At 34.3% G+C, this 27939-nt stretch overlaps 1 protein-coding gene across 2 annotated transcripts; it reads right to left on the bottom strand.

The window, feature by feature from the left end:
- Positions 1 to 369: 369 nt before the first annotated feature.
- Positions 370 to 27939, bottom strand: LOC136818202 (focal adhesion kinase 1-like). Of its 2 annotated transcripts, XM_067074560.1 has the most exons (28): positions 27733 to 27939; positions 27288 to 27463; positions 27009 to 27096; positions 26589 to 26731; positions 26426 to 26480; positions 26146 to 26286; positions 25905 to 25982; positions 24775 to 24882; positions 24429 to 24546; positions 23972 to 24008; positions 23689 to 23771; positions 22534 to 22596; positions 22202 to 22299; positions 21894 to 21996; positions 21551 to 21651; positions 20991 to 21106; positions 20245 to 20643; positions 19931 to 20007; positions 19123 to 19151; positions 18447 to 18474; positions 17951 to 18117; positions 4395 to 4664; positions 2781 to 2856; positions 2261 to 2302; positions 1994 to 2022; positions 1178 to 1651; positions 928 to 1008; positions 370 to 675 (listed from the first exon to the last, which is right to left on the bottom strand). In XM_067074560.1, exons 1-28 carry the CDS (start codon positions 27868 to 27870, stop codon positions 460 to 462), a joined length of 3534 nt encoding a protein of 1177 aa, XP_066930661.1. In that variant the 5' UTR covers positions 27871 to 27939; the 3' UTR covers positions 370 to 459. The 2 variants fall into 2 exon arrangements, with proteins under 2 accessions (XP_066930661.1, XP_066930662.1); XM_067074561.1 differs by lacking the exon at positions 2261 to 2302.

Below are 27939 nucleotides of genomic sequence, written 5' to 3'. Positions count from 1 at the left end.
TCTAAAAACAATGTTCAAGCAACCATACTCGGTGCTATGTTGTGATTTGCAATTAGCTGAGAGAGCACTGAGAGTTTGAAATTGCCCAAAATTTTAAGATAAGATTTTGATAGTTAATTTCATTTTCCCGACCAACCAAAAAGGTTGGTAAAAATTATCTCGGCCACATCTGTGTAATAATTTCTAGGACTACGATACTCTGAAAATATTGTGAAGAAAAAATCTCTATCAAAGATGAAAACGTGAAGCAGGCTATCAGTGGGATTGAAGGGATTGGTTGCTTGAACTGTGGTCTGATGAAATGAGAAAGAAAATTGGTTCAAATTTACGGTTAGACAGCGTACACCGCTAAACAAAGAAGTGGTGAAAATCTTGTTTCATTCTCCTCGTTTACAGTTCCAATTTTCTTTGTCACATCATCACTACACGCGTATTATAAAAAATAATTCTTTTTAAAACTTAACTTAAATTATTCTCATTATTTAAACTATTTTCTCTAACTTTAGAATAAGTGTCATACAGATTTTTAGCATCAATAGCTAGTGCATGCGCAGCAGCAAGCATAAGGCGTTTATTTTCTTGCCCCAACGTCGTTTCTGCGTATTTTTGTGCCAATTTCATTTTTGCAACGAGTTCTGCCATATCACTCGATAATACTTTATGTGCCATCTCGATCTGAAAGGGTAGGTTTTAAAATATAATAATATGATGTAGAGCTAAAGCTCTGAAAATCTGGAAAATTTTCAATCTACAAGAATTGTATTACAGAATTTCACCCGACCGTAGATTTACCCACGTTTTGGGGATTGTCTATATCTAACTATGCTGTCTAAACGGGTAGGAGCAGCTGAACCCGACAGAATATCAGATAGTTTCAATTTATTATAAATTCTTTACAGCAATTACTTATAACTAATGTTTACTTACCTCTTTTTGTGCTGACTCAGGGATATTTTGGACACCATTATCGACTTCAGCAAGAAGGTCACGTAAATTTAATCCAACAACCTGAATATTCAAAAGTCATGTTTATATTAGTTGTTCAATCATTGCTCGTAACATTGAAAATTTACGAGGCCCTCTAGACTATCTTAATCAAAATTCCATATAATGAGCTTGAAAGCATACGCCAAGTTTTTATACAAGCAAATTCTCTGAGAATGAAGAAGCTAAATACCTTGACGAGGTCGACAAATTCTTCAGGTTGCGCATGTTGGACGCCCGTATTGAACTCGATAACGGATTTGACAACGCTCGTCGTGTGTTGATAAACGATATCATTTGCAGGTAAGACTTCTTTCGCTCGAGATGAACGTGCCGTCTCCGTATTTCTACGCAGCATGCCGGGCGAGTCTCGTGATTTAGGCCGGTCAACAGCACTTATCGTTTTGGAGCGTCTCATTGCTGCCGGGTCCATGTCGTCGTTTTTATGTTTTTGAGGGCGCGCATATTCGTCGTCGGAATTTGAGGCCTTCGCTTCGCTTGATAAAGATCGTTCGGGTTTTGGTGGTGGCGGGTTATCGTTTTTCGTTTTGAGCGGAGGCGCAGGTTGTGTTGGGCGTTCAACTTCGGTTGGTGACGAGGGAACGGGCGGCAGTGGACGCCCTTCTTGTGTTTTTGGGCGTTGCTCGTCTGTTGAAGCCATCGGTGCCTGATGAAAAATTAAGATGCACGTTCGATTTTAGCAAACTTTCTGGGGCAGACAGTCGAAAAATCACTTTCGTAAATTCGAAGAAAACATATTTTATGAATAACTCTCGCGAAACATTGGATAAAAATGAGAATTTTCAAACAAAAATGACAAATATTCATTCAGCCCTACCAAAACGGTTGTTTATTAACTAGGAGAAGGTATTATCGGCCAAAAAATATCTTTCACGATTTCCAAATATTATAGATTTTTATTTTTTACCGAATTTTGATGGAGCCCGAAATTTATTGGACTTTATATTTGAAATTCAAAGAACCGGACGAGAGAGCAAAATACACTTACCCATAGCGGCATACTGGCTCTGAAGGGTGCTGAAAATGGAAAATAAAAGTGTCAAGGTTGGTTCATAGATTGTAGTGTGAATGCAAAGTGTGTATGTGCTGCGTGAAATGAGTTTGGATGTTTAAGACAGGGAAGTACAGCATGTGAAGTGGGTTCAGGTTAGTATGTAGCATGATAATGGAGGGTGGAAGCATGCTGATGATGAGGTAAGAGGAGTTGAAGGGTAGGAGGGAAGGTGACGAAGAAGGGTGGGAGTAGGACACTTACTGTTTCTTCGAAGGTGGTTAGTCGATTGTCGTAGGTTCAGTGCTATAGTTATAAGGTGATGAAGATGGTTAAAGTGTTGGAGCTTTCTATTTCACATACACACGTTAAAATGGTCCAGAATTAAAATTTGGCCTATTTAATCGAAATTTAATCCAGATTTAAGCTTAATTTTTTGCGCTAATCGAGATTTAATAAAAAATTAAGCTAATCGGCCGCTAATCCACTTTTGAACAACCCCAAGTTGGCTTCTGCTAATCCTCAATTGACAATTTTCTTATAGAATGAAGTATAACCATAGAGGTCTGCGAATCAGGCTAAAGCTTAAAGATGGAAAAATGAGAAAATTAATTTCGTTTGTTCTGAATAGGAAACGAAAAAAACCCGGTGTTTGTAATTACTGACTGAGTCTCGCAAACGACCATAAAGAAATCGAAATTTTCTATAGCTGGCAAAATGTTCATCAGAAACTTTAAAGAATACATGTTAAGACTTCTATAAAAAGAATATTCCAAACTCTTACATTTTGCGTTTTTGGTTTGTTCCATTTTTCGATCCCATACTTCGGAAAGTCTGTCTTTGTCATATTCTGTTTTCTCCTAAAATGAAGCGAGGAGATGCGCTATAGAATTCCGGGTTGTTGTTAGATTATAGGAAAGTCAGAACCAACCAAAAAAACCTTCATCCTTGATTGATGAAGTAAGAAACACTTATTCTTCTACTTGTGCCAAAGTGGAGAAATAAAAAGTTAGGATAAAATTGGGAAAAATTTTGCGGAAAAAAAAACTAAATTGTCCATACAAATCTTTAAAATCTATAGGAGCTGGTTATCAAGATCGCGGTAAACTCAAGATTGGCTAATTCTTATCTGCAAGTTGATATAGCGCGCATGCGTTGCATCCTCAATGTTGAATACGAGCGTTCTAGGTAAGACCGCGAACCGTAAACATCAAAATTAGAAGTCTACGCTCTGAATACCCAATCTTAAGTGAAAAACGTGAAATTTAGCGTAGAGTAGGCTTATAAAGTAAACGAATTTGTTGCGGACACGGATCAAATTTTGTGGGAAATTTTGGAGAAGGAAACTGATAAACAAACATAAGAAAATGTTTCTGCGGTTTGCGGTGTTTTTACTGCCAAGTGAACTTCAAAAATAAACATCTGTGCCGTTTATAGAAGAGGAGGGTCAATATCTTTCGAGTTTTCAAGATGTTGGTTAGAAACTAGAAGTGTTGCTCAACTCTGTTTTGATCGTATTTTTCACAATATTGGGTATTGTTTATCATGGGTATAAATATTCATTCATACGCCCACTAGATAGCATTTTTTTGCATTTCGATTTGCGTTTATTCTGATGAAAAGTTAGGAATCAGACAAGGGCTTGTTTATGCATTTCATACATAATTGATTTCGATGAAACCATGGAGGTAATAAAAATATAGATGGAGATACCACGCCTACTATTCTATTGTATTGTATCGTTGATAGCAAACTGTTGCTTTGTTGCTTTGGGAAAAAGCCATTAATTTTACTTTCACTCATGGGAATACTTGAGTCGAAGAGAATTTGAATAAAATCACGCTACATTTTTAATTTGTTCATTGTGTGATGACAGTTTCGTTGATAAAACATAAGAAACCCTTGCAAGAATAAGCACAGAACATCGAATTTGAAATGTTCGCTGCTCAGGGAATCCTCGGTAAATTTTGTCAATTTTTACATATTTACTAATGCCAATCTTTCAACTATATTCTATAAAAATTTTGAGGCAGCTGCTATTTTAAATCTAAAGATATTTATAGCAAAGAACCTTCCACAAACAACAAAGAATTCGCAAAATTTGAAGAAGTTTACCTCTCGTAAGTTTCCCGATAAAATAAAAACTTCTTTTAAAACTATAAAGAAATCATTACTCGAAAAAAACTCGCATTTTACCTAAAAATACGAGGTTTCGTTGGGCAGAATAACTTTACTTTAGTTCTTATAATCTATATCTTGACTGATTTTTGCTATCAAGGATTGGTAATAAAAGGAGGCCGATTTGAAAGAAATTTCTGAAGGGTTTTATGACTTCTCTGGCTATTACAGAAAAGTTGTTACTCCATCTAACTTTTATTACCTCTATGATGCAACTTACCCCATTATAGGAATGTCGTTTTGATAGCCTCGTTTTGGAGTCCACTTCATCAGTAGTAGAAGGATCAGTAGTAGAAGGATCAGTCGGTGAAGAAGGATCGCCTTGTGAAGCCGTTTCAACGTACGCTTTCTCGTCTTCACTCTTCAACCATTCGTTGTCAGCGTCCGATTCCTCTTTCTGCTGACGTAAGCGTTCTTGAAGATGCTCTTGTTCTTGAAGTGTTTTTCGAATTTGTTTGACTTTTTCTTCAGCATCGCGTTTTTGCTTCTCCTGGTGTGCGAGAAAGACATTTGAAATGATGGTTACAAAGGGTATTTTGAAAGGCCTTAATCAACTTCAAGACAAACGTGGACTTTTATTACAAATTTCTGAGGTACACAATATACTTTATAAGAATATTTACAATGAAACTGGCCAACAAATTATTATACCGAGCAATGTACCAATGCTCAACAAATGTGCCAAATTTTTGCCTGAGTTTTGGTTTGATCAAACCTAAGAATACCGATAGGATATTTCAGGATGATTCTCCCCAAAAAGTTAAGATATTCTTTAAAAAACATCATTGTTATAGGAAAAAAAGCCTGTAGGGTGAACCTTCGCCAAGGTACATTTATCTAGATGTCATTCAAATCATTGCAACGCTTTATTTGATGGTGGCAAAATGAATGTGACCGAGTATCAATTCAGCCACACCCCTCAAACTTATTAAGATAAATTGGTAATTAAAAAAGATTTTATCCAGAAATGAACAAACTAACGAGCTATAATGTCCCATTGTTTTGATGGAGGAGGAAAACGAAAGAAAGAATCGCCTCCTTCTTCCATAGAAAATAAATGGAGAAAGAGAGGAAATGAACAATTAGTTTCATGCTATTTTCGATGCCAATTTTAAAACGTTATGGATGTTCTGAAACAGTTACGATATCATTCATGTTAGTAAATTGTTTGTTAGCTCATTTCATGCGAGCCCACAAGGGAAAGAAAAGAAGAAAAAATTCTTTCCATAAAAGTCTTTCATAAACTTTATCAACCATCGTTTTGAGACCTTTTCGCTTCCTGTAAAACCATTATATGCTTGCATTCTGAGGTTTTTTATTGTTCAGGGTATTCATAGAATATATATTTGCCAACCCGTTACCATTTCGAAGTCTCGGGACGGCTTCATGAAGGTTATTTACAATAAACATAAAATAAAACCCGCAGAGGCTAGATAGCCAACTATTACTTTATGACTTATCGTTCATTTGTATGTGTGAGAAAGTTGTGATTTAAAAATCTGAGAGTTAATCTCATAATAAATCAAAAGACTACTTACGTAGAGCGCGTATAAACAATACACACAACCCGAAACATTCATTTCGCGCATGCGTTTTACAATAACTGAATGCAACTGCTTTTTCAACGTCAACCCAAAACTCGCTTCCAAAGTTTTCAAACGTCGACAAAGTGTCGAGTGTTGGCTTATGTTATGCAACATCCCTTCTCCACTGTCGGAAGATGATGACGAATTTCTCGTTTGTTGTCGGTGAAAGTCGTTCAAACGAGAATCAGACATTCGACGAGGAGGTTTTATCGGTTTTAGAGAGTCCTTCGATCGAAGGGAATATTTGCGATAAAGGTATTGACTGAAATTATCCAGCACGTATTTTTGCGATGGTGAGGTGGCCACTTCGAAGGCTTCATCATTTTCAGCGTCTGAACTATCGGTGTCTAAGGAAACGTTCGATTTCAAAAGGGATGAGAAACTTGTCTCTAAATCATCCATCAAACTGTTCAAACGCCCCACCACTTCATCACTGTCCGCACTGCTTGAGCGACCGTTTCGCCCACGTGTCGGCAGCGTGAAATTGTAATCTGTGATGTTGATCCGTGTTTTCTTTTTGACCGCTCGTATAATAGGAGCGGTGTTAGTTCGTGGGAATTTCATACGACCGGTAGATGAGTCAAAGTTGTTGTTATTATTATTAGCAGAAGTCATTTTATTCATTTTCTCCACCGAGATCAAGTTGTTTTTCAGTTCCAAGAAAAGCTGATTTAAATTCATCAACCCAGTCGTGGTATCTTTGGTCAGTGATGTTGTATGTAATGTATCCACCATGTTATATCGTGTTGTATGTTATCCTGTAATGTTTTATTGCGTTGAAATCACATGTAGATACTCTAACAACCCCACCATCAGACAAACAAGTGTAAGATGGTACAAGAGTTACAGACAATCTTCTTTGAACACCAATACAATTAGAGGAGACGTTAGCAACGTTAATTCTCTCCTTTTCAATAATTCCTTTTTATAGATCAGTCATAAATCTTTCTTGCTTTCTCTTAAAAAAATCAATATACACGACGTCTAAAAAACACAGTAATAGGAAAGTGGGGAATGTTATGAGTTTTTTTGAACTGATTGAACAACGGTATAAATCTCTTTTTCCTTTTATTAATAATACCACTACTATATAAAACAACAACCCCTATGAGAAAGATTATACAATACTAAACCAAAACAACTAAATTTTCTTGGCTACAACTCGCTTCCTTTTCCTACCCAATCAGAAAGAAAACTAAGTAACATAAACGAAAACGAATTGAAATTGATGCTGCTTTATACCGCAGGGAAAGTTAATGAAACCGCACTGAAATTACTTCGTCAAAAGCTAATGGCTTTCTTAGGGTAGGATTGATGTCACAAACTTAACCATCATGAATAAGCAGTTTAGTAATTCGGCAACAAAAATCATTGTTTATCTTTCAGTTCATTCAAAAGACCTTCTTCCTTTCTGGAAACCACAGCACATGATCTGACCTGTAAAACGTCCGCTATCAAACGAAAGGAAAATTCAAACAGGATACAGTACTCCCATTAGATGGTTTCAAAATGTATTTTCAACTGTAAGTTTCGACAAAAATCCTTGGGAATTGGTCGAATTATACTAACATCTACGTTAACACCAATAAGAGCACCTAACTTATCGCGAACAAAATTCATAACATTTCGGTGTCACGTAAAATGTTTCCATATTCAAGGTCGATCTCTAAACTATATCTATTGCATTGTAACTTACAATTTTAGTTTAGCACCCATTGATAGCAATCGATACGCTTTAGCGTGGAGTGGGAATGGTGCGAAAACCACACGAATAAACAACAACTTGAAACTCCTTTAAGTAGTAAGTCATCTATCTCAATATATTTTTAAGCAAAAAAATTTAAAACGCAACATGGACAATTGAAGACTTTTGAAAGGAGACTATTATTTGTGATACTTCAAAATGCGAAAACACCATTTCTGTATACAGCTGTATATCAAAAAGCCACAAGTCAAAGCTTTTTTGGAATTCTAAAGACCACGGAAAACGAATCTTGTCAGAAAAATATACGAGAAGATCGACTTCAATCTAAAATCTATTTGTGTAAACCAACCACTGAACAAGTTCTATATGTGATATTGCTATTGCCAATTGAAGGAAGCTTGAAGATCGTGGAAAATGAGACTCGTTACTGAATGAAATGTTCAATTAAAAGACTACAATGAAGTTCAACCACTAGTAAATTATTCAATTACTTAAGTAACAAGAATGAAGAGAGCTACATAGTAAACTCTGCACCAATATCATAAAAACATTACTTTTAAATATAGGCAATCTTTTATAATCAACAAATTATATACTGTAGAAAATTGATCGAAATCAGCTAATCACCGAATAAACACAAGACCGATATACCATATCATCACATCAAGTAAGTAATAAAAGTTTAAATGGATTTCGCCCAACTCTTTTTACTCTCTTCAATCTGTCTCATTTTCCCAACTTCTAATCTAGATGTGATCAGTGATGCACAAAATGAAGTTTTGTCTACCAAGTATAAAAACAACTCAGTTTTACTTTTGCTCATGTTTTTTTAATTAAAAGGCGGTGAAAGAGCTTTTTTAAATACCTGTGTATTAAAGAGTATAGAAAAGACATTCCAATTGACAAAGAATGACACATAGAGAGCAGTGCGGTACACTGATGAATATGAACAGTCTGTGAACTCACTGACAAAACAATGATAACGGTCTCAACCAACAAAATCACTGATCATCTATTTGAGTCACTGATGGTAAAAAAGCTGTGAGAACAGACTGGTTATCTTTAGGATAATTCAAAGTCGACAAGCTACTAAGCTACTTTAGGGGTACTGGGCCGAGCGCAACTTTTCACCCAACTTAAAGTGATATGACAGTATGAGCCTAAAATGGCAAAAATGAGCAAAATATTTGAATGGATGACTTTACTTGAGTAAATTAAAGGGTCAAATGAGTTGATAGGCTGTCCAGGCTGAAATAAATTCAGTTTAAAAGCATTGAAAGGATAAATAGTCATATTAAAGTAAACGAGTTCTAAATTGTTAAATGAAAGGTGGTCTAAAAAACAGATCCCCCAAGAGGAAAACGTCATTTCCAAAAATCTCGAAAACGATACCTTTGATGCGATAAACACCATAAAATATAAATACCCTCCAACTTTCTAAAATCATAATTTACAGTGTACAAATCAAGCTCAAGTCAGATTATCAGGACTCTACGTTATGAAATCTCTCAAAGTAACAAATCAAAATAGAAACTTCTGTAAGTATCAGAATGAAACTGCCACAATAAAAATGCTACGGTTGATAATTACTATGGAAACTCTTAAAATAAATGGAAGCAATGACTTCTTATGTAATTGTCAACTTATTGAAAATTAATAAATTAGGCGCAGGAAATTGGAACTGATATTTTAATGTCTTGCAAATAATGTTACAGATGGTGATTTGGAAATAGTCCAGCGATTATGTGCCAAAAAAATACTCACGAAAAAGCTACATCATCATCTCAAAAATCTTCCCTCGAAAACGAGCTCAACAGGGACGAAGCTAGACTACTTATCCAATCTGAGCATTCATAATCAAATCACTTCTAATTCATTTGAGCCCCTGAATAGTGAGAAACAATTGATACAGATTGCCATTTAATTTTTTATAACAAAATCACGTTCAAAACCAGGAAACACCGACTATCAGTAGTACTCTTACCAAACTATTTTAAAACCACCAACTCAAAGCCAGGAATATCCTACAGAGTTCGTAGATCACCAGAAACGAAGTTCTAAAAAAAAGGAGTCTGTCGTGTTGTGAATACATCCTTCGATTCAATATGTAACATCATTATATGTATTTATAATACAAAACATTATACAGGAATACTGATACCGACATCTGTTGGTCTATTTCTCTTCATACTAAATTCAAACTCACGATACGAGAGAACAACAATAAAAGGAAATCAAAAAGACAGAATCAGATTAAAATCTGTTACCATTCAACTGTATAAGAAGCTAAATACGAGAGAATGTATACTATAACACTGTTTCTTGTTTTCCGTTAGACTAGAGTCTATAAAAAAAAGCTTTAAGTAGACCCGGGCTAGTTCACTACCGACCTGGTCTTCCTAAGTCAATTTGGATTCTAAAATAAGAAGGCAGCGAGTGTGTACTTTGTCAGTTCAAATATCACTAACAACTAAGAATATGCAAAGCCTCAAAACCATAAAAACAAGTTTACAGCTAGGATATCCGGGCTACAGTTTCATACATGTCTCCATAAATAAAACTGTTTCAATCTCCTGCTGGTTTAACAAGATCAATGCAACATGAAATTCTGATCACCGCCACTTTCTTGCAGAGAGCATGAATGAAATTAATAACATGCCATGTATCAAAATTGCTTATTTTTTTTCTTCCCACTTAATTACACTCAATTAAATTATGATCAGTCACACTCCCAAATGAATCGAGGAAAAGAAAAAAATGGCGAAGACGCAAAAAAGTCATTTTGTCATCATCATCATAATTATATAGATCGCGAAAAACAAAAATTTCGTGGGCTGTCTATCCAGTCAAACCAATTATCTTTTTTGGAAAATCAAATTTAAGTAGTTAGTATTCAGGGGAAAATGTCAATCAGGAAAGTCAAAAGACACATCAGAGTCATTCGGTCAACAATACGCAATTGTCTCCAAAACAAGGTTACGAAAAAAACAACTAGATTTAGCTTCTCATTTTTTTTGGAGAAATACCCAAAATATCTCCAACAACCAAAATGATAAAGTATTCTAAAAATATAATTTCGAATGTGAAAACAACATGTATTAAACATGTAACAATATTTCAGCCAAAAAACAATAACAACAACCATCAATTATCATCGGTTACTTTTGAAGTTCATTGGCTGTAAAGAAACATCGGTACAGGTTTGGAATTCCTTAAAGATCTCCTTTTTGATCAGCAGTGAAAAGTTGGAAATGCGAAGCGATAATTATCTTCACACAAGTTTATGTTCGTCTCTGAAGTAGAGGGAATGGAGTAACGAAACTGTCCAAAAAAACTTCAAACGAGATCGAAATTCAGACATCTTGTCCTTTAGTAGAACAGTGAATATAATTTAGAATCATAAGTATTACAGTATTAAGAGGACCAAGAAAGGAAACCAATTCAATGCGCAAGCCAAAATTTTCAAAAGATTTTACTTTGATTCATCACTTTGATCAAGTATATATCATTCTTTACATTGAACACTACAACAATTTTGAATTTCTCAGTGATGTGTTTGGCATCATAAGGTAAGATACAGAGAAGCACAATCGAAAGCATTACACAAAATCAACATCACAGAATCATGTTCACAAGCCAATAAGTTAATTGGATAAATATAATGGAAGAAAATTATACCAGGAAACTATATGATCATTAGTAAGATTATGACGAAGTTCTGTTCCAAAGTAGTAACAATGGCGTAGAAACAATGAACATCGAAAACTTGTAAATCTTGATCACAATGCACTGACAATCGCAGAAGGAAATGTTATATTGACCACTAGACTAGATTGAACGTGAGTGAGAAAATCATTCAGATGTAGGATCGGGGTAGGAGAGGTGTTTGAATTTTTAGAGGAAAGATGGTTGTCTACTTTAACAAAGAAATGAGAACCATCAATAGCCCTCGCAACAATAATTCTAAACCATCTTAAGAAATCATTGCATTGAGTTTTAAACATTTTGAAGTTAAAGTCTGGTATAGACTGACTGATCGTTTGTGCGTTAACTCGCGCCATTCAAACATGGCAAGGTAAGATAGTTCTTACATACACTTTTTTTATAAGAACAACTGTTAAATTAACGAGTCTCAAAATCGCCAAAAAATAGAAACAAATTAAGAACAATGCTGAGCCTGAAATTACTCAATTTGAAGCAATTTAGGGGTCAAAGTGGTAAAAATTGGGCATAACGCCTAAAATACCACAAATTACACCTTTCAAAATAAGAACAGGATAAGAACAATTTAAGCCTCTAAAAACTTCAAAAAAATAAGAACAGCCGAGTCTCAGCTAAATTTTACTGGCTCTTATAAAACAAAGTGTACCTCAATAAAGTGGACACTCAGGGAGTAGTGAGCCTCGTGATTTTCTCTACAGAGGTACGAGCTGACCTTATGACAGGGAAGCTTTTTCGAAAACAAACAAACCCACACTCGAAGGATTCGCAATACAAACATCATAATCGATCTTTACACAACAACAAGATCAATACAAAGTAATCATAAAACTATCGATAGAACGGTAAGAAAATACCATACAAAGTACATACTCAACTTGAAATATCAAATTATCCCCGAGCTTATAAACAAGTCCTTGAACTTCACCTGAAAGGATGTGTCGCCTGACTAGATCTTCTCATAAGAAACATCTTTAGGCTGTTATGCATCATTTACTGTTTTCCTTTAGGTTGAACAGCGACCTACCAGCCCGAATCAATTGAACAAAACCAAATTCCTCAATAATACTTGTCGATTTTCCATCAAAAAACGATTTCCATTTTCATGGATGACAACTTTGATCAAACTCTGGCACTTGAATGCGAATACAAAAAGTCTGAAAAACATTTTTTTCAAGAGCCTTTGATTTTAAATATACAGAAAGGAAAAAAGGCTTGACAAAAAGCTGCAGGTGAAATTCCAGTAATTCCACAGGTAGTCGGGAAAAATCAAAGTCCCTCCATAGTAAGATGATTGCATGTAAGCAACAATGCTCTACAATAAAAAATCACAGAACCACTGCTCTCATACAAAAGCCAACTGTCGCTATCAAGCAACCAGTATAGATTAATATTGTCAGATTTGAATTTTGTTTGACAAAACGAAATGCGATAAAATACACAAAACAAAATAGCCATGTAATAACAAAACATTACATTTGAAAGAAAAATCATTTTTATCTGATTTCTAGTGTTACTACAGTTACAGTTATAATACGGTGATTTGGTTCGTTCGTTATCGTGTTGCTCGTTTTGACCATGATAAGATGTCTACAAATTAATAACTGATCATTGAGAACCAGGTCATATCTAAAAATCAAATAAGCCGATAATCCCCGTTTTTCCCTCGATCGGAGAACCGGAAAAGATTTTGAACCAAACAACCAAAACATGCAGTCAGCCTTGAACTGAAAGTCCACTGAAAGTCATAAAACTCAAACTAAAGAAAAATTAATTTAGGCTCGTAAGTTTTGTTGTTTGTATAAAAAAGAGCGATGGCGATAAAATTACATTATGACTTTGACTTGACAAATATATAAGCTAGAAAAGGAAAGGCATTTCACAAGTGTTACAAAACCCTCGATACCGTTAGAATATTATTTATCCATACATCACAAACAGTTATCTGGCTTCAAATTTCCATCCATCATATGTAGACAAATCATCGGATAGATTTTTTTTCTTTCTAACCCACTCAATTTGTTCTCGCGCGTTTAAGCACAAATCCATCCAAACATTAAAATTTTCTAAAGTCACACGTATATGTGTCTCAATGTGCAAATAAAAACCGAATACTTTATCTTCTAGAGCCTTCAAAATATAGAGGGTAGTCTTTTATTGAAAGGGATTTGGAAATACGAAACTCGGTATACGAGATAGCAGATCAGAAGTTTCATTTTTTCTATTTTTTGTTGTGCGAAAAAACGACATCAAAACGAGGAAGGGCGAAAATGATTTTTCTCATTATTTCAATTTCTTTTGATAACTGAAACTGTATCTGCGTCAACTTTTATGGAATGGTATCTGTGTGTACACCAACCTATTTGACACACATGTCATTCGAGCAATGAGAGGAAAAGTAATCAACAGAAAACGAGTGAAGACACGTTCGATGACAATCTATACCATGATGATAGAAATACACAAGGGGGAAACTATTCATCAATTTCTCCCACAACAACACAGAGAATTCCAAACAAATTGAAGTTTCAACGACCATAAAACCCATTAAAATTTGTTCTTGAGTCTTGACAACGTTGAACTTCTTCCATAACTTGTTTTTTTCGGTACACTTTTTTTTATAAGAACAAACTATATAAGAACATAAGGCTTCGCTGGCCAAAATGTTTAGAGCAAGTTAAGAATATTTTAAGGCTTTGTGGACTCAAAAACACCCTATTTCTTAGGAAAATGGTCAAAATAAGAACATGTTAAGAAAATTTTTAGGCTTAGAACTAAAAAAGTTAAGAACATCCGAAGGCTTCAAAACTTTTTGATTTTCTTATAAAAAAACGTGTATTGACTTCTATAACCCTTCGAAGCCGAACGTTTATACGATCAACAGAAAAGGTCGATTTACCATATACCCGAAAATTTTGCCGGTGGAAAAAGTTATTTCGAACGAAGGAAAGTACTCCCTGGCTCCCAAGTATTTGGACTCAACTTAACCTTTACATAGTCTAGGTAAACGCAACAAATAATATGAATATAAAACAATTGAAAACATTGCAAGAAGGGTAAATTTTGCAGAGGACCAGACAAAACCAGCAAACAAAGATCTTAACACCATTTTCACAAATACATTCAAAAACTTTCTTCCATTTTAAAAACCAAACCAGTGAACATTTCTTCCTTTCTGTGAAAAAAATTCATGTCTAATAGAGAACAAAACAAAAAGTAAATTAAACTAAACAACCTCCCAAAAATAATTAGAAATATGAAAATTAGACTGCACTGAAGCGAAAGTTTATTTGAGAACCTGCTCATACATATAGCGTCAGTAATTCAAACATAGTTGAAGTTCAAAATTTACTCTCAAGTTAGATAGAGAGGGAGGTCTTTCACCCGCTCTACAAAGTAGCCCTTTTTCTATTCACAGTAGAAAACTTTTTTCAAACAACTCGTAAAATATAGAAATATCGTTTGACACCTTTTGAAATATGGTCGTCAGATGAAAAAAAAAATAACAAATAAGTATCCATCTTCCAATATCTTCCCTTCGAAAAAACATATGGTCCCTTTTCATTCAATCACTGACCATATTACAGGTTTAAAAAAGTTTTCAGCTACGGTTTAGAACTTCCTCAGCCTTTATTTATGGTAAAATTTTACGCAACCTTCAACCATAGTATTGCACTCTTCAACTAAACAACGAAAAACGAATAATCTTTCAGTATCCCCTTTTATACATTCATCAATGTCAAAATGGAAGTAAAAAAATCAAAAGTGACACACATGTCAAAAACTGATAGTTCTCAATAACCGAAGTAAAAAACTGAATAGGAGTTCAGAGGCTGAAAAATACAACAAAGGATGCATATTGATCATTTGAGCCAACAAATACCAAAACAAAATTGATCTAACGGTTATCTCTTTAACATCTTGCATAAAGACTGAGCAAGCACAGAATGCTGAGAGCGCTTACTATTAAGGTCTTTGAGAGCAGTCTGTTCCTCTAAAGGATCCTGCATTGTAACACGCATGCGTAATTTGTCGTTCTTTTAGACCACATGTAGTTATTTCCCGTGATAAACGAATGGGAATGAATCGCTAGGGGTGGTACAGTCACTTTCGGTCGGGGTTGTGGACGGCGAAATATGTCGTTTTTTATGAAATTTGTCGTTCTTTTTGTCTATTTTTAGAAATGCAGGATTCTTTAGTTAAACCCCCTCTTGAGAGACAATCTCGTTATGAAATATAAACACGTTTGGACAGCAGGGTTTTTAAATCTTCTAAATACTTGCAAAGAACTTTTGGGGTCCTGTAAAAGAATGAGCTTCTTAATTCTGTGACTTTTGCATAAAACGTTACGTAGGTGTTTAAGAGGTTTTGACAAGATTAGAAGTTTAGAGTTGACTTGACGTTAAAAATTTTCGCTTTAGAAATTTTAAATGATGAATTGTACATTTTTAGGGTAACGAAGAGTCAACTACAAAATAAACGGTTCTATACCACGAGGTTTATAAAAACGAGGAAGATACTGATGACCCCGAAACATGGTAAAACATTGGGTATTTATTAGAAAAACGGTGTCAGTGTATCTTTTATGAAAACTTAAAACACAATAATGATTCTTATTCTTACAACTCTGTAAAATAATTCAAATTCCAGCAAAGATTTTGAGAGAAAGAAAACCATACTAAAATACCACAAAAAAAATCCAAAAATTAATACCACTTAAAAAGACCACCAGAAAGAAAACTAGGTATGTCACAGAATACAAAAAATCTGCTAAGTTGAAATATCATACACATGAAAAAAAAAACACGTAGGCAGCAAGAAAAAACAATAATGGCGACAAACCGAAAAAATTATAAATTCATAAATTCATATTTCTTTCGAGAACTTGTCAACACAAAGTTTTGGACAAGAAGCAATTCCTCAGCAGAAATTGGATGATATCCAGTTACATGTGAACACACCCCAATTTTTTGGATTAGGATACGAATCAAAAGAAAAACGAAGCTTGTATTACTAATTGCATGAAAGTTGGACAGATTATAATATTAATAACGAAGTTTTTCTTTCAAAAAAGCAATTAAGTTGAAAGATGTACAATGTATGATTTTACGATCAAGACAAACTCGCACAGCGTTTCTAAATCAATTTAGCAAGAATAGCCTCGTCCTTTTCATACCTTTAAAATACACCACCCGAAAATTGATTTGAATTGTAATGATATGTATCATTAATCCCATTAAGAATCGTGACGATTTCGAGTGAGGACCGACAGCAGGATAATGTGTCCAGGGCACACAATAATATTTTTAAGAGATTGAAAATGGCCTCATCATTGATGTAAAAATAGAACTTCCAAAGACTTTCAAATTTTAAGCAAAAAAGCTGAAACCTTTCTAAACCTAATCTTTCCAACAGTTTTTATCTGAAATATTTTGAAAAGTCGAAAACAGGCTAATTTACGCTGCCTTAAAAAATCTTTCATCCAATTGTATCCATTTCTTTAGATTTGATTGAAAAAGTTTTGTACACATGGAATGATCCAGGAGGTGTTGTCGTGTATGAGTAAACAAAACCTAGCTAATGACAAACGCTTCATGCAGATGATATTTCTACCATGGAATGAGATGCAAGATGATTACAAGTAAACAAGCAAACGACAAGAAGAGATGTTTCGATGGAATCTCAAGAGAGCATCTAGACAAATAAGTCAATCACGATCGCGATTAAATCGGTTTCCATGCATGGTTTGTACAGGCAGTTGTTAATATTAAAAAAAATTAATCGTTTTGGCAATCTTGTTGGTATCCCAAGGGGGGGGGGCTCATATGGTCCGACCCACGGCATGTGCGGCCCTTAAGGGTAGGTTTTTCGAAACCCTCTAAATGTAAGGGTGTACTTTTGATAGAGTGCACTACAAGGGTCTTCTTTTAGCAGGATCAACGTAAGGGTGTTTGGGGACTGTTGAATTGCAAGTCTAACAATAAAATCTGATATATCTTCATAGTGTCAAAGGGGGGGGGACCAATTTTCCAATTTTGAATGGGTGAGGGGGGAAAATGAAAATTTGAATAGTAAAGGGGGGAAAAAAAAGAGGGGGAAAACATCGATAGTTGGCAAATTTGGTGGGGGGAAGTGTGAAGTCACTTCAACTTTATCTCAGCAACCAAGGTCAGTCCACATGATATCATGTGATTAGATCATGATTGAAAAATTAACCAATTTTCGTTCTATTTTGTCTAGTATTCCTTTTGCAGCAAAATTTTACGTTTGTGTCAGGTTGAAATTTGAGAAATTTATATCGGTATATGGGGGGAACTGATATTTTCAGAATTTTCTGGGGGGAAAGCAAATAAGAGGGGGGAACTAAAAAACCGAAAAGTCATAGGGGGGGGGGAAAGAGGGGGGAGATTAAAAAAAATCAAGAATTTGGTGGGGGGAACAAACCCTGGAGGACACTATGATCTTTATGGTTTTGACTCGCACCTATTTTGATTTGTTTTGCACATTGTGTCGACATCTCAGGCTCATTTTCAGGTGGCTCCAGCAAGACAATATATGAAATCAAACTACAAGGGTCTTTGGTAAAATGCACTGTAAGGATACCTTTTCACTGCTCAAGGATCCGATTTTGAAAGCTATTTTTTTGGCGGCACATGCCGTCGTTTATCAGTCGAGTGCCCCCCCGGGTTGGTACCTTAAACTGAGGCATGTTCCTTTGTTTCTTTATAAAAGAAGCCCAAAGAAACACGAACAAACAGCACTTACTTGTATGTTATTAAACCTTGAGCTTGCCCAAGACATCCTTTGTTTATGAGGGTCCAATAGATTTTTATTGAAAGGTCTGGGGAGAGAACTTGTACAAATCGTTTTAGTGGTGTCGAAAGCTTGCGGCGATTGGTTCAAACTCCTTGGAAGTGTCACTGATTTCGCGTCTGAAACATCGAGAGTGAAAAAACTGTAAACTCAAACACACATTTTTGTTTTTGTAAATTGGTTAATTTGATCATGTTTGCTTAAAATGCAGCATTGTGTGTTAAAATGTCTTGTGAGTCAGTTGACATCCTTTTAAAAAGTTCTTTTCCACATACAGTATTCTTCAGAAACTATACTCTACAACAAGAAGAGAGGGTAGCACAATGACTTATCTATCCTAAGGTAGGTAGCTTCTTTGCCAAGAAAAACGACTCGATCTCTCAATACATTTGTTTAAAACAAGGCTCGAAAATGAGATGGTTTGGTAAAAAATAAAGGGGCTACGTACCTGTGTTAAAGGGAGTCGGTCTTGAAGGCTATAACAAGATAAAATCAAAGACCAAAACGTATAATATTTTTAATTTCGGTTACAACCATAGAGTTCAGAACTAAATAAATCGTGCAAATTGAGATTCCATCGATCTATGAAAGCTCATTCAAGATGAGATGATTTTTAACAGAAGTTTTGTAGTTAAGGAATTAAAAGTCGTTAGACCTTAACAGGATCATTCCGTGTTTATTTTCTTAGAGTAAAGACTCTAAACGTTATCTAAAGATTTTCATGCAAAACATCCAATCCACAGAAATGATTTTAAATATCAATTATAGAATATTCATTCAAGGATTCCAAGATCTAATATAATGTCTATATAGAGCCGTGCATGATACCAGTCTAACTGAAAGATAATACAAATTCTTAAATGCTGATTATTTTCAGTTATCTGAAATTCTTCACGAATTTTGTTTAGTGCACGTGAAAACGAACTGCTGCATAAGAGATAGAATGACATGTTGGAATTATTTACAAAAGATTGGAAGAATTGTTGAAAAAAGCCCATTGTTGAAATGGCTGAAAACGCCAGCATTAATATATGTACCAAACACAATCAAGGAAACAGTAATCCAACAACGTTTCGAACCATTCTAACAGAATTCTGCGAAAAATAATGCAGTGAAAATATTACCTTTGGTGGAGCAAGTGATTCATCTTGACCTGAAGGAAAAGAAGGAAACATTTCATCAGATAAGGATAACACTAAGAAGGCTGAAAATTTGATACAAGGCTTTGTCAAGGGCTGAGATAACGTATCGTAAATACAGTGGAGTCTTCATAACTCGGATGTCTCCTTAGCTCAAACAAGTTTAATGGCCCCTTCAGTTAATAATGTCTTATAAACCAATCTCCATAATTCGAACAAAATTTGTGTTCCCCGTGCGTGTTCGAGTTATGGAGACTCCACAGTATTAACTATTCTTTAAGACTTGAACCAAACAAAAAGGTGACCAATAAATCAAAACAAAACAAAACCACCAAAATATACGACTTTAGAAACTGTTTTTGCTTACATTATCACATGTTATATGGCTAGCAGTAAAAAAAATTAAAGTCTAAATCAATCAACGACTTTGATAAAGTCCGAAGAAAAAGCTTTAAGAAAAGAGATAAGCTGAAGTAATTTGAAGAAATAATAAAAAACTAAATTGGTAATCAGTGACACCTCATTAGTTCTTTAAATGCGATTATAAAGAGACAAAGAAACTCTTCTTAATTCTACAACTTTCCCAAAAACAACTACTATCATTTCAAGAAGTTTTAGTAGGAGCCATTCCTTGACCAACTATGGTCGAGCTAACTATTGTAGGCTAATAAGACTTCCAAAGACAGGTAAATAAAACTACTAAATACAATAAAGTATAGGGAGAAGGTTCCTTTGGGTCATCGTAAATTATAACAATCTGAATTATCGTAAATTATAACAAAATAAGACGTACCAGGAAGTTTTGCCCTTCGTTCGTCGTGCTTCTTCTTCTTCTGTTGTCCTGAAAATCTCTCTTCATGGACAATCGACCTACAAAATTATGGAAATGAAAGTTGAAGGTACAGATGCATATTGAGATTGTTCAGCTAATTCCGCATATTATATGTCAATTCTTCGATTATAATAAATTTATTTCCTATTTCAAGCTACAGAGTTTGTTCAAATAGTTGAAACGCTGTTGAATTTTCCAAACCATAAATAATAATCTTAAACTATAAAGGTGTGTGAAGTAGTCTCGCCACAAGGAATAAAGTAAAATCTTCATACCCTAGTTTAGTTTTCAATTCTTGAAATGTGGGTCGTTTGGACGGTTCGTAATTCCACGCATCAGTCATAATATGATACAAATTAATCGGACAAGTCTGTGGTAGGGGTAACCGTTCCCCGTTCTCAATTTTCCCGATCACTTTTTCGTTCGGTACACCTTGAAAGGGCTTGACCCCGTACATGAGAATCTCCCAACAACATACACCAAACATCCAAACATCTGATGCCGATGAGAACCGCCGAAAATTAATGGATTCGGGTGCCATCCATTTGATTGGAAGCTTTCCCTTAGAAGCTTTGTAATAAGAATGATGGTCTTCGATACTCCTGGAGAGACCAAAATCTCCGAGTTTTATGGTGTTGATGTCTGATACCAAGATATTCCTGGCTGCTACATCTCTGGGAAAGAAGAAAATGTAACCAAGTGTTAATTCATCTTCATGTTGAAAATTTTTGCTACATGGTGGTAGCTGGTTTAAATAAGGGGTAACATGGATTTGACTTTCAAGATCTCTAAAGTTAAATTTACTGAAAACAAAAATACAGAGACACGGGACTGAAGTGAAGCTTTTTTAGCGACCAGAAAACTGCCATCGCGCGACCGTGATTGATGGCCTCACAGAGTCGATTCAATTGTCTTTCGAATGTTGACGAAATCAAAAATGACGATGGAGTGCAATTTGGAAAGTGAGTTAGGTTAGCCATTGTTTACAAAAAGGTTTCGATCAAATAACACGATTATTTACCTGTGGACGAAGTTCCTGCTTTCCAGATAAGAGAGTGCAGTACATAATTGAAAGATATAAGTGACAAGTTTTTCGATGTCTGTTTGTAAACGATAGTGTTGAAGGTATGACCGTAACTGTAAATAAAATTACAAAATTATGAAACAGTTACGAGTTATAAATATTTCGCGTAAATCAAGGGTGAAAAGTATGGGCCTGTTTTGAGAGTCGTTAAATCCACCGAGCATCAACTCACAGGCTCGGCTTCGTCTTCGTAAGAGTAATAAAAGCTTTTAAACAGACCGGTGCTTAGTTGTCAGCCTAGAATAGTCTCTACTCTGGTCTGAAGACAAGTAATAGGCCGTTTCACGGTCGAAAGGAAGTTTATTATTTTTGAGTCTAGCTACGGGAAGGCGTTAATCAGTCCTGATTGATTACCCTGATGACCTTATGAATGTTCAACCTCAACATAAAATTCTAAATTTTATCACGTGCAGAATTTTAACCGTTGATTGATATAAATCTACAATTGATAACCTTTTACATAGCACTTTCATCTCTCAACATAAGAAGACTATTACCTCGCCATGGGGTGCCAGCTCCATGATGATTCGTATAGGATTCGAGGAGACTATCCCAATCAATTTGATAATATGTGGATGGTCAAATTGTTTCATTAAATCTGGAAAAAAATCACCATTGCTTCTTGGTTAGACTTAAAGATGTTCTTTTTCGTTTATTATTCGTAGTTTGAGAGAATGAGCGGAATTTGAACTTCGAATTGGGCATAGATAATGGTTTAACAAAAATCTCTTTCCTCGACGCCTTAATGGACCAATAATTCCAGTGGAATAAGACATATACATGTTCCATCAGATTAGAATATGTTTGTTTCATGGGAAAATGTCTGAAGTCAGTACTTACATGCTTCTTCTAGGAACTTTTCAGATCTGGTGGCATCTTCATTTTCCTTTTCACGATCTTCACGATATGTTTTGATGGCCACTGATGTAGTGGTTTTCGTTTTCTAAAGAGAACCAAATAGAAGATGAGATTGAAGAGTTTAGTAGTTGGGTTTCTCATTGAAGTAAAATATCAGAAGCATCCCCACCTTTAACAGAGCTCAACACATAAACATCAATAGTCTACTTTCAAAATATTGTACGGCAACTAAATAGAGCATTCCCACAGCACAAAAGAAATCTTTATATTATTTGGAATTAATCACTCACTGGTGAAGTGTACATTCCTTTATAAACATCTCCAAATTGTCCCTGTCCTATGATGTCTTCCAATTCTAAGGAATCTCCTGCCACTTCATAATCCTTTGCTACGAGAAGAAAAGAAAAAAAGAATATTTACATAATATTCAACCAAAGACTTGCAAGTTAATTGATTAGATTCTCTACATTTCTTAAAGATAAATATGTAACATTTTGGAGAAAGATGCTAATCGTTGGATTGAAAAGTAGACTACTAATTTGCACAAAGTTCTCGATTAATCAACAGTGCTTAGTAGAAGAAACACTTCAAGAAATCCTTTTTAAAGAAAACGTTTCCATACCTGCCATAGGATGTGCATAATCAGCATCCTCATCGTCATCGGGAATTTCTGCATAGTCAGCATCTGTAGATGAATAAGAACATAAAACACTTCGTACGGTTACCTCACCACCATTCATTAACATCATTTTTCATTTGATCATACAACCACAATCATCTGCAATCTTTCACTCACTCTCTTACACTTTCACTTTTGATAGAAATTTCTTGTGTTTTGTTATGTTCCTCCTTTTTTCTCATTTTTCTCTTTAATGTTTATGATGGTTACTCGCAAACCAAAAATGTCATTCCCATTTCTTTTCAACTCTCTCCACACACATATAATCTCGACTAAACATTAAATCAAATTATTATTTCTTCGATTTTTTTTCTTAAAGTCTTACAAGATTCTTGAATGAAGGGTGAAGAAGAACATCAAAATTGAAAAAGAAGAGAAAAGAGAAATAATAAAAATATAGGAAAAGCGAAATTGAGATTATTTCTCTGTATGGATCCTCATTTCTAAAAAAAATCATAGGAAAAATAGAATGAAGAAATTTAAAAATTCATAAAACCTATAACAACAAAACACAGGCCTTTCCTTCATTATAAAAGGAAAATGATTAATAAGAAACGATCTTTTTCACCTTAATATGAAACAGAAGACAGGACAAAATTGTAAACATAAAAAATTAAACAACATATTGTTGTCTTGGAAGTGTTGGTTTATCGTTTGTGTCGTTTCAACGATGACGTGTTTTTTGTTTGTTTTGTTCAACAAAAATTCCTCGTTGAGGAAAAGTCGGAAAGCAGTTTCAAATTATTTTGACTGATATGGTTGAATTTACATTCAATTTACATGAATTTATCTGTCAATAATTAAAACTTAATCGAAACATTGACATCATGAAAAGTTTTGCAAGTGATCCATTAACACTTAGTTAATTTTAGGGAGTTTTTATAATCATGCTCAATAGTAGTAGATGATTCCACCAAAGAATGCTCGATGACCAAGACAGAGCTTTATAATATGTGCAAGAAAAAGAGAAGATGTATGTATCATAATTCAAATTTTGTTTTTTCTTACACATTATATTCATGCTTAAAATTCTTTAGAAAATACTAAACTAAATCAAAAGAAGAATAGTTTGGAGTCCACAAAAAAATATTAACTTACTTGAATTGTTGAAAGAATTGTATAGTGCGGAGCCACCAGAGGCTCTATGGTTGATGATACTGACAGAACTTGAATCTGTCGTCCTGAAATGTGAAGAAAGTAGCTAAAAAATGCCAATGTGATTATCTAATGGTCCTTGACATAGGGATAAGGACTATCCTGAATTCGCAACATCGATGATAAAGAGTACTTTTCAATAACTTTTTATTCTTAAAAAATTAGTTCATAAAATAAATCACATTGGTCCTACCTTAAATTATAATTATGAGAAAAAAAATCTTACGGTCTTGCAGGTATCGACGGCAGTGTCCTGTAACTATCTAAAAGTGGAAAAAACAAATACCGATTTGCATGAACAAATCAAAAATAAACATATTGACCAAAAGTGAAAAGTAATAAAGTAATTATGAAGGATAGAGAATCCATGTTGTATTCGTCAGTGGAGTGAAAGCAAATACAATCAGTGCCAAAATATATTGGCCATTTCGGGTATTTTAACGTTTTTCAGAATTCAAAGCTCAGGCAAGAATTACAATTTCAGTACTTCCACTTTGTTTCAGGGGATTTTTCGATTTGGGAGGGGTTAAGTGGCTTCCAAGCTATGTTCTCAGCCATATTGGAATATTTTTGAGCTTTTAGATCCTGAGATCCTATGTAATGTGAAAACTCTACTTTCTAACCATACTTACCGGAACTCCCCTTTTGTGCCAGATATTTTGGCACCAATTGTAGACACGTACCTGCTCTTTTGGTGATCAGAGTTTGTGGTTGTTGCATATTAAGAAGCATACAATAACCATCGATAAGATCTGCAAGCTCTGTTGCTTTATTCACATTATCCACTGTAAATATCAAAGGCTAAGGAAGAAAAGAAGAGAAATTCAGGAAGATCTGATTCTGGAAGTTTGATAATAACCTAGCATTGAATAGAACTTAGTGTAAAACTCCTAAAATGTAACCAATGGTTCTAAAAAGCCAAGGGAAATGTCACACTATGTTTTAACAGTATCAAAGCATACTTTTTCACTGAAATCAATGGTAAATTCGGAATTGTAACAGTAATTGCTGCTAAAATTTGGAACATACCTCAGTACTACCTTCAACTTTAATATTGAGTGTAGCTTTTCCTGCAACTGAACCCATCTTTGAAGTATAAATAGACTGGATTTGGTTGAAGTTCGCCATGTGGGTAATCTGTAAAAAAATGGTTTGATATACCGGGTGCGCCACAAAAAAGTTTCTCTCTTTAAAACTAATTTTCTCGAAATCTAAAAATTTTAAAAGAACCATTCCTATCCCATTGGAAAGAAGAAAAATAAACTTAAATTTTGATGGGTCATTATTATTAAATTTGGTTCATTAGATCGAAAGTTATGCTCAATCGAATAAAAAAGTTACTTTCTGAATGTGCTCAAAAACGTTAAAAATTGACCTATCAAATCAAAAAGAAGCATAATTACATGATGCATCAGTAGTTTCGTTTTAGTCATCAAAAATTATAATTAGTTGTCTAAATGACCTTTTGTTAAATAAAGGATAGTTGAATTACATTAAAAGGAAGAAAATTTGTCGAAAAAAGCCAAAAAATCTTGTAAAATTCATCAAATACATCAAATATTGGTTTCGAGGTACATCCAGCCTTCATAGACTTTATCCAGTCTACAACCAAAAATCTGAAGAAAATCTCGGTAAAAGTAAATTATAATGATTTTGATGAAGACTCTAAACCCTTTTGACCCATCAGTTTCAAAATTTATGTGTTTAATTACTGAAAAATGTTCTTAATCATGTAAAGCCTATTGCGATTGCTAGTTTTAAAATAAAACTTTGATAGGTCGATTTTTAACGTTTTCGGGCACTTTCTGAAAGTAACTTTGTTTTTCAATTGAGCATAACTTTTGATCTAATGAACCGAATTTATTAAATGACCCCTCAAAATTTAAGTTTATCTTTCTTCTTTCCAATGGAATAGGAATGATTCTTTTAAAATTTTTCGATTTCGAGAAAATCAGTTTCAAAGAGAGAAACTTTTTTGTGGCGCACCCGGTATCTTTTAAACAAACTTAGAAGTAAAACCAGGAGAAAGTGCCTAAAATACAGACAATGTATAAAAAGTTAGACTATTCAATTAAAAGTGTGAGAATATATGTACACCTCCGCATATCAAAATTGCCTATGTAGAACATAGCTCTCCTTTTATACATGACTTCGCTTACCTTTGAAGCTTGTTCTGGTCTGTAACTTATTCCATCACTTGGACCGACAAGAACTTCGACAGGTATTGACCAAGCACCCTTAAAACAATGTTTAGTAAAATTTATCAAATATGTCAATTTTAGGTGCACAAAGAAAAACAAAATCATATAAAAGTGTAAGGTAAATATTTGGTGATTTGGTCTAAGTTCAATTTTATTTCAGTACAGTACTTAAAAACTTTTTTAATTTAACAAGTCTTACCCCAAGTGAGCATTTATAAACCTCCAAATCAAATCTGTAAACACTTTTCAACAGTGTATAAAACTCAAAGCAGCACGTGTCCTCTTTAAATTCAGCATATTGTTTGAATAGTTTTTGTATTCCTTTCCTGATGTCTTTACTCTAGAAATAAACAGACAGACGATGATTACATTTTCCAGCAAGGGACCTGACTAGCTGAATAGATCCACACTACAAAGTACCAAAATTTAGTGTATTTCATAAAGTAATTGACATCAATAATATCATAATAAATAATTACCTTCATCGTATCAAGTACTTTGTTTGGTAAAAATCTTTGCAGACCAATTTCTTTCCTGTAAGAAATTCAAATGAAACATATTAATCTTTAAAATATATCATTATGAAACACATTAACAACAGGTTTCTCAAAGAAAAAGAAAATTCATTAGAAAAATTCTTACTCGATAAAATCGAGATTTGATTTCTTATCCAAAGCCACTTGTGGCATGTTATTGAAGAATCGTTTCATTTCCAAAACACCAAGTTGAAATGCCAGATCAATGTCCACACTATTAGCAATTTCATTCATATAATCATGGCGCACCTAAAAATATATATCAAACTGCGTTAAGAAAGAACAATCTGATGCAATTATTCATCTGGCTGTCCTAAAAAGGGACGTGAGTATACTAATTTGATTTTATTTCATTTATAACTTACAATTCAAATTATAATCCCAGGGTAATATTCTACATTTATTGTCCTATGCTAATAAACAGTTAAGAACTTGACCTAAAAATGCTACAGTCATCTCAGGACAGTAAATACTCCATGTGTACAAAGCGTAAAATGATGAACATTTTATTGTTTTGTTAACTTACTTGATCATAGAGGAAATAGAAAGTCGTTTTGTCAACACCATACAAGTCTTTGATTACGACTGGCAAATATCGGATTCTTAGCTTGTATCTAAAATGGGGAATTCAAAATCAATTAATGTTACAAATGAATATATCAAAATTTACAAGTAAGAGGGGTATAAAATTGTCTGGAAGCACCTTAAACAGAAATAAAAGAATACCTTTCAGAAGCCAAGTCAAGGCTTTGTTATAGTTCTGCAATGAGAATTCCTTTTAAGTCTTCAATTTAATACAACTTACTTCCATGTATCATCTGTGTTTTCATGGCGATGTTTGGATTTGATTTCAATCATGGTCAATGAAGGATTAAGCCAGTGGAAATTTTTTGTTTCTGAGTTTTGTAATTTGATGCCATAATATTTTGAAGTCAATGGAATATTAGCACCTAGTCTTCTGATGACAATTTCAATAATACTCTGAAAGAAAAAGTTGCAAGTAATCTTACATATAGAAATGCCCACCACATCATCACAATGTTTTTAATTCCTTTCATTACAGTGCAATACAAACCTGGTCATATTCATGAAAGGTCAGACAGCGTTAACTATGCCAAAGAGGGAATGTAATTCAGCTGTTATTTTACCATATTCCATGAAGAGGGTGTTTGGCTGGTGCTTAGAATGGTGTGAAAAGTGGTCTGCAGAGAAATATGAAATAACATACTAAAGCAAGGATACAATGTTACCTTGAGATCTGATTGATCACCAAACTTGACAGCTCTGAATTCTCCATTTGGTAAAAAAACATGCAGAGATTGACGTTGTGTTTGATCAATCCTAGTTGGGCTGATCGGGGCACCAATGCCGTTATTATTGTCTGGCATTCTGTCAATTAATCATTTACAAACATCTTTCAATATATTTTTTATAATAGTTATAAATTTGTAATCACT

The sequence above is a fragment of the Clytia hemisphaerica genome, unplaced genomic scaffold (assembly GCF_902728285.1).
Source record: "Clytia hemisphaerica strain Z4C2 unplaced genomic scaffold, Clytia hemisphaerica genome assembly, whole genome shotgun sequence".
Taxonomy (NCBI): Eukaryota; Metazoa; Cnidaria; class Hydrozoa; order Leptothecata; family Clytiidae; genus Clytia; species Clytia hemisphaerica.
The sequence above is the reverse complement of the archived record's forward strand: the minus strand, read 5'-3'. Positions and strand labels throughout refer to the sequence as shown.